Source organism: Dufourea novaeangliae, unplaced genomic scaffold, assembly GCF_001272555.1.
Source record: "Dufourea novaeangliae isolate 0120121106 unplaced genomic scaffold, ASM127255v1 scaffold118, whole genome shotgun sequence".
NCBI classification, from domain to species: Eukaryota; Metazoa; Arthropoda; class Insecta; order Hymenoptera; family Halictidae; genus Dufourea; species Dufourea novaeangliae.
Window position 1 is genome coordinate 1124229 of NW_015374006.1, and position 11494 is coordinate 1135722.

The following is an 11494-nucleotide window of genomic DNA, read 5'->3' on the forward strand; positions in this document are numbered from 1 at the left end:
GCCAATTGGAATTTCAAGGGACGGGGATGATTTGAATATTTCGGGACCAAGGATCGGAATTATTTGGATATAAATTGATTACAATAAGATATAGAAGTTTTAGTTTAATTTCTTGGTTGTAGTGGTTTGTTGTTTGAGAATATGACAGATCAAGGACTTGGATGAATATATGTCTTACTGGGAGAAAATATATTATGTGAGTAATGTGTTTATGTAGGTCGATAAGTCCTTCGTCAATGAGCCTGATATTCTAAAATGGCTGCCGCCTATAGCTGGCAAATATGGCCGACTTGTTCCATGCGGGACATTCGAAATTGGGAATAGGTATCATGCAATTTTCTAATCACTGCAGAAAGAAGAATAATCGATGAACGAAATATTAATTCGATATTCAAATCCTTTTTATTTTTGCTTGTAGGTTGTGTATTCATTCTTGAATTATAAAGAGTACCTCGGGTCAGTTAACACTAGAACGAACAAACAGGTCAAGATGATGGATTTAAAAAAGAGGTTTTGTTGGAATTTATATTGAGTTTTAATGTATTATGCATTTTTCATTGTGATATGTTCGGTTATATTGTATATTATATTATATGTATCAATATATTATACAATTTGGTTTAGTATGCATTCAAAGCTGGTACTGTTAAAACGCTCTTAAAAAAATCGTGCAATCCCAGTAATACATTACAATCACTAGGGAATAAGGTGACCCAAATATCACAACGAAACAATTTCTTCCATAATTATTCTTTAACCTTTCAGATGCGAACAGTGCTCTTCGGTGTTCTTCAATCATTGTAATAAGAAATTCGGGAGAGATCATTATTCAATCAACCATTACTTTGCATCCATCGTACATTTCTTCCACGATAACTACAGTTGTTACATTTAATAAAATTAAACAAATCATTGAGTATTCTTTAAACTTTTAACAAAGAACATCATAATATAAATCACAGCCAGCGTTCTGCTTCCAAGTGGTCCACAAACTAAGGATTAATCAACATCTTACCTGTCCCCAAACACCAAAATTCCAACACCCAAAGTATCACCACCCTCACAAACAAAACGCAGTAACCCAAGAAAATCGTCTCTCGACCACGCAACAATCCTCCAACCCCCAACCACATAGTAACCACCTTCTCTCCTATCAAGTGCGTCGTAGAATTCACCCCGTACAATATTCTTCGAGCCCCAAAAGAAGGCTTGTCCGCCGAAGTCTCCGCAAGGTCGTCGACAAGGAAAAAAAAAAAGAAAAGAAAAAACAACCTCAGACGTAATCGTTCCAGAATGTATTTATATGCTTTAAACGGCAGAGGCGAGCAGATTTTCCGCGCTTAAACAGAACGAAATGGTAGAATTTTCCCGGTGGGGCGGCCCTCTTGTCTAGGGCGGCGGTAGCGTTAGGAGCACGCTGCGGGTTCAGGGGTTGTTTGGCGAGGGAGGAGGTCGGTCGTCGACGGGCGTGGGGAGGGAGGGGCAGGGAGCGCTCCGAGGCAGAGCGAAGCGACGAGGGGCTTGGAACCGGAGGAGGAGGAGGGGGAGTAGGAGGAGGGCCTGGTCGGGGGTGGACGAGGAGGAAGGGTGCCGCGACGTCGTGCGCCGGCAGGATGGGATTTAATCTGTGTCCCGTTTCACGCTCAGCGAAGTGGAACCTTTTTGCCTCACTTTGCGGCATGACTCGCTTTTGCCGCTGGTCGTCGCGTAGATTAACGCGAAATTATATATAAAGAATGTGTGCGGACGGCGTGTGCACGGGGTCGCCGGCGTCGTCGGTGCCGTCACGGACGATTCGCTTCTTCTGTCGCGAGACGGAGAGAAAGAGAGAATGAGAGAGGCTTACACTTTGTGCGTTCCTTCATCCGTCGCCGCATGTATGTATGCGTCCGAGTCACACCCTCTTTGTAATGAATTAAACTCGTGAAAAAAAAAAAAAAAAAGACCAACGTGCTCGTGTCGGAGCAACGAAGGTGAGAGACGAGTTTTCTCGCGACGCGCCGCCCCCGGGATTACGATGCTTCCAGGATGATTTACCTTCGTGGTGGATGAGGCTGAGGGGATATGATTTTTGCTTGATACACGCGGTCGTTGTGTACGGTACATGGATGTGGAGTCTGTGGGAATAGAGTGTCGAGATGGGGTTGATGCTGTAATGATGACTCGTGACGGTATTTTCAGTTTGTAATCGGTGATGATGTGCAAATTTTTTGATTGTAGGAAAGATGATAATAAGTATGTTAACCCTCGAATGGTGGGGTGGGTTTTTAGGTCGTATTTGGTAACGTGGGGTCGGATCCGACCCGGGTACTTTTCTGCTATTTTCAGACGGGTAAAAAATGTTACTAGGTGTACAGATTAATTTGTGGTCTTGTTTTCATTGATTTGTTGTTTATTTACAAAAACACGAAATATCATTTAGTCTTGAAAATATTCCCTACGCGTATATATGCCATTTCACGGGCAGTTGGCGAATCCTCTGACGAAAAACTGATGCTGGTTTTGAATAAAATATTACTTGTGGGGGGTCACGAATTAATTTGTACACCCAATATTGTCTTGAACCTGTATTTTTGTTTATTTTAGGGATAATAATTGAGTCATATAATACATGATAATATATTTTAAACGTTTACTAAATAATAAAAAATATTTTAAAACAAGAATAATAAAAAAATAATCAAAAATAGAGTGGAGTCAGCGCAAAAGGAACTATAATTTGGTTCGGATACGACTCGGACCTTACCTTTAGAAGGGTTAATATACATCAAAATAGGTACAGAAACGATAGAAATAAAATTGTACCGAATTACAAATACTTAAGCAGCGATTGAAACATTGGATAAAAGTCGACGGTACAACTTACAACTGTGTCCAAACCTAACCTTAGGATTATAATGGCGCAACGAAAAACAGTGATACTTCTGGTGGATAATTCAGCATAAACGTGCATTGTTTCTTGAAATACAGTCATTTAACCCTAGAAATCCAGGAATTATAAATCGTCTCTAGAACCACGGGCAATTTCTCCTGTCGTCAATTAAGAATGAAATTGTTGTAAACGCATGTGGTCTCTGTACACGGATGGTGCAACAGTGGCAGCATAGAGCGAAACGTGTTCGTCGCAAGATAATCTGAATCCCCCGTGAAAGAGCGTACTATGCGATTTTAGATGATCGTTAGTCGACACGGATGTTCAATCCAACGTTATCGTTCCAAGATGGCGGGCGGGTAGGGGTTACACTAAAAGGCGATTCGCTCGGATGTAAAAATACCCCGTGTCTCGTTTGTAGATTTACATACACGTTTGCTGAACTGGCCTCTCTCGGAATGAATATTCATCGAATATTCCCGGGCACAGGCGGAACGGAACTTTCGTGGGGTGGCCGCCATTTTAATCGGATCAAGGAAAATATCTTAACGGTTGCGTCGTTATCGTCTCTTTTACGCGCGGCATGCATAATCGAATGGGGGGATTTTATTCCAGGCGACAGCCTGTATCCCCGGTAATGTCACGGTGAAAACTGTCTATTAACTTCCAGGCGTGTCTATAATCCTTTTCGCGCGAAACTCTGGCTTACACCCCCCCCCCTCCACCCCTGGAATTATTCAGTAACGAGATTCGAAACATTTTCTGACTGACGCAATTACTGGAAATATGGACATCATCCGATTCCAAGGGCAGTAATGGCCTCTGGAAGAAGTTACGGTTCTTTTCTCGTTAAGTCGCGATCAACTATCGATGGCTGACTTTAGTAAAGATCAGATAAAATCATCGAAATTGGTGTAGGTTAATGGCACGAAATTAGACAATACGTTTTTCAGGAATATTAAGAAGACAGGAGACAGCAATCGAGAAAGATTTGAAACTTTTGGAAACACCCTTGTCTCGATGATTGTCACGATATTAACTTCAGTATATAGTAATTATAAGTTACATTTAAGCTTCGCTGGTAAAGTGTCTAGTTCAGAGGTGGGCAAGTTCTTCGTTGATAGGAGTCATATATAATACTTTTCATGTATTTCTGAATGTTCAAGAACCACAGAAAATATTATTTTACATACTACATTACTATAGAATACTACAATAATATAAAAGTTTCGGAAAAATGACAATGAAACCCAATACAGTAAATCATCGATTAGTATTTGAAGGCTCCTCGACCCAGACTGTTCAGACGTTATCCCCACCATGCGAGTTTGTCTGGTTCTACACTAGAACCCCCACCATAGTAGAGATGTCGTCTAAACACTCAGTACCGAGGAGTCTTCGGACACTGATCGATGATTTACTGTATTTTCTCTGGAGCTGCGTAGAGTCGCTTCTGAAACTACAGAGTCTGGCAGGATCAGTTTAAGGATTCACCTTCATTCTCATCTGTCTATCCCTATTCTTCCGAAGCTTGATTTATGTACACGAAAACGTGAACCTCTTTCGACCCTCACCAATTTATGAGACTATTTATTCAGGAAGAATCGATCAATATCGTTTGCTCAGTGTCCAGTGATGTATAGACATTCACAAAAATAGTCCAACATTCTAATCTCACGACAGCAAAAACTTATTCAATCAAGACTCGACACTTCGTCGCCCCGGTAATTGGATGAAAACGCCGTGTCGGAGGGTCGTGAGAGCGTGGCGTGTTCGCGATTGTCGCCGCGTTAGAGGACGCGACCGCGGAAGGATATTCGAGTGTCGACTCGGTCGTGGGGATGAGTGGGGCGGGGGGGAGAGGCAAGGAAAAGTGACGGATGCTCGGGGGCGCGGAAACACACGCCCCTTTGAGGTGAGAAATAAGCACGAAACGCGTGGAATCTCTGTCCTCCTCCGTGGGCGACGGTAAAGGCTGATGAAACGGCGTGGGTGCGACGTTACACAGAAACTGGGTTTCATACTCGCGCCTCCCAGACCATTCAAATTGCGTTTCAACTATTTCTTGTCGTTTTGCGCGCGCGGCGCAAAGGCGGGAGATTAATTAAATTCGTTAATTGCAAGATGCATTTAGCTCACGCTGCCTTCTCGACACTCGGCCTCTCCGACCAGTCTCTCTTCGTACTTTTCGCTTTCTCTCTTGCAACCGTCGCGTGTACCCACCTACCCCGAGAGTCACGACGCGTTCGTCCCACCCCTTATTCTTCGCGCGCTGCCGGCGTCACCACGTGAATTTCGAAAGGCCACCCGACAAAAGGGGTAAAAGGCCCACTTTGCACGTCCATCCGTTGTTTCTTCCTGCACACGAAACACTCTTGGTTCTTTTGCACCTGGCAAAGTTAACCCTTTTGTGGCGGGCACCGTCTAGCTGGACGCGACGACATGTTTCCCTTTGATTTTTTTGACACCGTAATGCTTCGCGTAATTTTGTTAAGTAGTGTAATGTTCTTCTTTCTTAGAGCGTGCTTAGATGGTGTACTATAATAAATTGTGATATCTTTTTGAAGTATCGAGGAGGTTGAGACGCGCCGAGACAATTTTTTATCGCTGGACCTTGTTAAGATAAAGTCGAGAGTATTTTAGGAATTATAGTATGTACTATTATAAGTAACATGTGAAATTGAAGGGAAATATGGTGAAAACAATCCTGAAATTTTCGATCCTTATGTATTGTGGTTGAAATAAAAAGCAACCACTTTTTTTCTGGGGAAATATTATTTTTCATCACAATTTCAGACACGGTATACTTGGTTCGTTTTTATTTTAACCACAATACATTAGAATTGAAAATTTTAGGATGGTTTCATAATTACGCCACGCAGTGTAGTAAGTACGGTACAGATTACAGAAGAAATATCCACGCTACGTGTTGATTCGGATAATATATATTTAAAGTTGCATAATTTCAAACACCGTGTGTAATAAATTATCACTCGAAGTGTATATTTATTTTCTCTGTGTCTGTCAATCGAGCATGCTCTTGCGGGTTCGATCACCAGTTCAGGGTTCGGCAAAAAAAGAACGGAAAGTAATTTGGATTGCAAAATATCCCCTCGAATGTTTCCGTGTAAAACATCGGTCCCGTTGAAATTTCGTCGGTATGTTTGTTGTTTCGTTTCATAAATCACATTCGGTAAATTGACGAAAACCGAAGCTCCGTGGAACGATCCCATCATTTGCGGCCGTTTTTCCCATTAAATTCAACAGAAGCTTATCGATTTTTACAAAACGCGCGTCCGCCGGTAAAAACAAGTTAACCGTGGCGGCATCGTGCGTTTCCCCCGATTAACGAGTACAAATATTGTTGAAGCACTCTTTGGTGTTTGCGGACACAGGAATTAATGCGGCACTCGAATTCCACCCCTCCATTTCATCCCCGCGGCATTAAACACCGACGCGACTGGAACACTATATGGGGCGGGCTGTCGCGGGACAAAAATATTAAACTGTTCGACTGTTTTGTCACGCGTCGATGCTTTTTTTCAATTTCTCACAAACATGTAACTGAAAAACCGTGTATATTGCGTTCATGCTATTTATCTGCGCAATGGATTCGAAGTAAATGAATCACTGGCGCAATACTGGATCATATCTCATTGCGACACTTCGTGTACACGTATTTCCACGAATTTAATTATTCGCGGTATAATTCGAGATATAATAGTTTGTTCATGTTTTTTGGTGATGTAGAATGTGTGTAGAATTTTATTGCCTCGATCCACCTGAGATAATGGATCGTATGAATTGCAGTAAAAATACGCGAGATCCGCGAACCTATCGATCCTTCCAATACAACAAATACCCAACAGGAAGATCAAACATCTATTATTTGGTATTTCCTACCTTTTCGAGTACTCAAATTGGACAAAATATTACTTGAAAACGGATGAAAATAATAATGTTTCTTTATCTTGAACGGCGTTTGCTGTATATTACTTTTATCCCAGCACTGGATACAAGCTAAACTGTCAGCTTATGTAAGAAGATCAGTTTTCCTTTTTTAACACTCCGTAACCATTACGTTCGCGATTACCCCGCGTTCCTGTGTACTAGACTACGGATTTTTATCCAAACTGAAATTTTCTAAAGTAATTTGTGAAGGCAGGAGCAAACGTAGGAATTTAATTTTCCTCTTAAGTGTCTTATTGGGTTCAAAACAATAGTCTTTTATTGTATTTCACAGAGCCTTATAGGCTGTAAATGCATAAAATCCGCAGTCTAGTGTTTACTCTATTCTCTCCCCTAATCAGGCTAATAAGAGACGGCGTGGGTGGCCGTTGTTTATCTGACCAGACACTCCGGTTCAAGTGACAGAATACACGTACCTGGGTGTTTTGATTCACAGAGGAGGACTTGATGCACGGGGGTGGTGCTGGTATCGGCGGTGGTTCTATGGTCGGCCAGAACTCAATATTTGGGTGCTCGGCTGCAGGACACAGCGGGGTTAATCAGCTCGGCGGCGTGTACGTGAACGGCAGACCGCTGCCGGATTCCACCAGGCAGAAGATCGTCGAATTGGCCCATAGTGGGGCCAGGCCCTGCGACATCTCCCGGATACTGCAAGTCAGCAACGGATGCGTCTCGAAGATCCTCGGCAGGTCATACGAGTGAGACAGTGAAATGCAAGTTCGACGGAATGGTACCGTTGTCAACCGTGGAAATTTTCTTGTTGTTTACAGATACTACGAGACCGGTTCGATAAAACCACGTGCAATCGGCGGCAGCAAGCCGCGAGTGGCCACCACGCCGGTAGTCAACAAGATCGCCGACTACAAACGGGAGTGCCCGTCGATCTTCGCGTGGGAGATCCGGGACAGACTGTTGCAGGAAGGCGTTTGCAATAACGACAACATACCTAGCGTGAGTGAACCTTTATCGTTATACTTTCTACGGGAACTTTCATTCATTGTGCTCTTTGACAAGGGAGGAACATGAACTGTACCTCTTCGGTTTTACCAGTCTTTTGTAGGATGATAGAATATAAATCTCTAATGATATGTGTGAAGCTAATCACCATCAAGTTACTGCATCTTTGCTTAACCTGAGTAACATAGTACCACGTTCTCGAATAATAAAAAAGTATTAGTAGTTTAAACGATGGACTTCTGGCCCCAAAATATCAAAGATGGCTATTTCAAATTAATATACGTTTATAAATATACTTTCAATACAAAATATTTCTGCATTATATTACTAATAATAATCGTGTCGTACAAGAAGACCCTACTCTAGCTGAGAACCATAACAGATCGATGTCACTTCTCGCGGATATGATTGCATATCCACGTTCACTGTACTCGTCAAATTAAACACGTATACAGGGTGAATCTCTGGCTGCTAAGGTCGACAAGAAAGCCGCCTGTTTGGTCATTTAAGAGTCGCTAGCTACTCCCGCTGAGCAGTTTATGTGTGTGGCGGAAACAGAGAGAGTGATAGGCTGCTCAGCAGGGGTAAGCTACCGTTCACACGTTTATGGTCACGTCAGTTAAACGACAAACCAGGCAGCTTGCCTCTCGACCCTAGCAGCAATTAATTCACCCTGTATAATTAATTAAAAATGAAACAGCTAGTTGAGCGAAAGAAATTCGAAAGATTACAAACGCTCAAACTATCAGTTTCACTAAATTACCGCCATAAGTTTCACATTCAAAACCTCCTCTGTTTCCTATTTATGCGGAGAAAGGTCTTCAATAAAAAACAGTATATACAGTACCTCTCGGGCAAGAGAATTACCTACGAATAGATTAGTTTTCATCGAGCCCAGAGCTGGAACCCCGAAACATCAAAGAAGTGTTTCACGATGCTATCTGGAGAGCTCTCTCTGACAGACTAAAGTGACTATCCAATCGCCAAAAGGAGCAACGTCGAATGGTGTGCCCATAGAGGTCTCCGTTTGGCTCGATGTCGTCAAACATTCCAGTGATACCCTCGCGCAATTAGCAAATGACCCCAGCCTCTCTCCGCGGTGTTCAGTTGGCCAAAGAAAAGCGCAATGACTCCGCAGGCGTCCACCGCACCAGCCATGAAGGCGCTCGGTGGCGGCTGGGCCCTCCTCGCTCGGGGATACCACCCTGGACGGCGCGCGGACCCGCTTTGTATGTGGCGCGGTGGTTTATCAGGGTGCGCAACCCGGGGTCGGTACTTACCCGTCGGATCTGGCCACTCGACCCTAATCAAAGTCTCGTCAATGCGATCGCCTGGGAGGGGTAATCGGTCCATTACGCGGACCTCGTATTGTCCACCCTCCGCTGGATCGTGGTCCCCCTTCAGCGATTCCCGAAGAATCCTCTCCCGAATCGTTCGTCTTCCAAACATCCTTCCCGTCCTTACATCGATATTCGACCCCTCATACAGTTCCGCCTGCTCGATCGGCGGGAAATGAGTCCCTTTTTTTTTTTTAGAAACTGTTGCTAGGCCAATCCTGAAAGCAATTAATTACGGCTGGTCTCGTGTACGGTCGACGTCTTCTATTTTGTTGATATCAACTCTTGAATGATAGAGGGGCTAAGTCATTGGAGAATCAGGATTTGAAACTGTTGTTAAAGAGATATATTGATTTTTAAAATATAAGGGCGGTGTTTGATCTTTTTTATTTCTATACAGAGGAAGTATTTATAGAGGGTTGGACTGTAAAATGAACTCTGAATTTTTTGCAGTATGGAAATATACTTCTTGATATTGAACTTGACCAGTGAATAGGCAGTTATTGTCGATGGAGAAATTATCGTATAGTATTCCAAATGGTGGAGTTTTTAAGTGTTACTCAAGAACAGAGTCGAATCGATCCTTCTTGGGCTCTGGCCTACGAATACGAAAGACAGTTACCAGACTTTAATGAAGTGTTTAATCCAAGTCGAACATCTACTATCCTGCAACAAGTCACTCGAGGATCTAAGGACGTTACTCTGATAACTAGGGTCCAGATACTCTCAGGACATTCCCCTAGTAAGTAGGACCAAGTTACCCTCCACGTAACACATTTGTCTCGTCGAAAATAAATCCCTACTAGCCTAATACTGTTACTCTACCAACAAGCATAGTAATCGTAACGGACTCAATACAATCACGACAGAAAGGTCCTCGAATTCTGGCTCCTCCGAAAATGCTCTCTGTCTCTGTAGCCAGCATCATCAGCCCCCTACAAACGTGTCTGTCAGGAATACCGAAGGGGATGGCACGCGTACGAGTCGTTATCCGTCGGCTGGTAGAGGAACCAGCCATTCGCTTTGCCGGTTCTCTCGGTGTACAGGGACAAGAGAGTGTAGGTAGGGAGGGATGGTGATCAATCAGCCGGTGCTACGCACACAGTTTCCATCCCTCTATCGATACCATCCGCGCCGCGTTCGGAAAAGAAACACGAGCGATCGAAACGTTTCAGCTTTTAACTCGAAATCGTTATAATGATCACCGTGGCCGGGTGTACACGTACTCGGGGAACTGGTAACGGCAAAAAGGATCGTGATAGGATTGTCTGTTGTCTGTTGGATTGAATGTAGAAGAGGGAGAAAGAGAGAGATGGAGTTGAGTTCGATTGTAGCGCCGACGGTCTTGATCGGTCGATCGGTTTTTGCGGTCTTTTGAGCCCCTCGATGAAAATGTTCCCTGTTTGTAAGCTACCGTATCGGTTGCGTTCGCGGGTGAGAGGATGAGGCACGAGCGATTTGTTTTAGCTTCTGTTGTTGTTTCGTGGTGGCTGGTTTGAACCTGGAGTCTGGGGACTCTTATAAAATCCTACAGCTTATCACCTTGTTGGAATCGAGATTGTGGTGTATGTGCCTGGTGTAATGATATAATATTTGATAGAATATGTATTCTAAATATGGGCTAAGAATGTACTTTCAAAAGCTATTTGCCAAAGCTGCTGAAGATTTTTAAGATGTAATACTTTAATGTAACTAAAACACTGACTTTTTAACGAGGTTTATCACAGTGATAGACTTTGGAATTCTGGAGCCAATGATATTTGTCTCAGCTGCATACGACCATTAGTAATATGAAATATTTAATGTTCAGTGCCGAGGAGCCTTTGAACACTTATCGAGGATTTACTGTACCTACATGACCATTATATATGTAACCTACTAGTATCGAATTAATTTCAAAGTTTTGTTGGTAAAGAATATAATTACAAACTAAACTCTGAGTTCCGAATCCTATTTTCCATCAATCTCCTACCGAACATGTATCGACCTACAAATCCAAACGAACATCTAGATTCTCCATCTGCCTCGCGTTCACACGATTCCTCTTCCGACGTTCATCCACCCGAAGAAACAGCCATTCAAAATTGCCCAGAAAACCCAGGCAATCGAACGTTTTCTACTTAACCCGAGAACATTATTATCCCAAATGAAACTATCCAGCGCACTTGGGTGGTATAAAATCTCATAAAACCGAGCAAACGTTACTGCCGACATCGCCGAGAATCGTCTCTCCCGGAAGATTAGCCGAGAGAGAACTCGTCGAGCAGAGAATGTCGAGCGTGGGTAAAAATCGAGCCGCTTGGAAGGGGGACTACGCCCTCGTTGTTTCCTGGGAAGGGTGGGGGGGGGGGGGGGGGGG

At 43.4% G+C, this 11494-nt stretch overlaps 1 protein-coding gene across 1 annotated transcript in view; it reads left to right on the forward strand.

Annotated features, from left to right (window-relative positions):
- Positions 1-11494, forward strand: part of LOC107188209 (paired box protein Pax-6-like) — a 46673-nt gene that overhangs the window by 15325 nt on the left and 19854 nt on the right. The window contains exons 3-4 of the mRNA XM_015576464.1: positions 7278-7530; positions 7612-7792. Of these exons, the coding sequence (XP_015431950.1) occupies positions 7278-7530; positions 7612-7792 (434 nt within the window). The remainder of the gene's footprint in view (positions 1-7277; positions 7531-7611; positions 7793-11494) is intronic.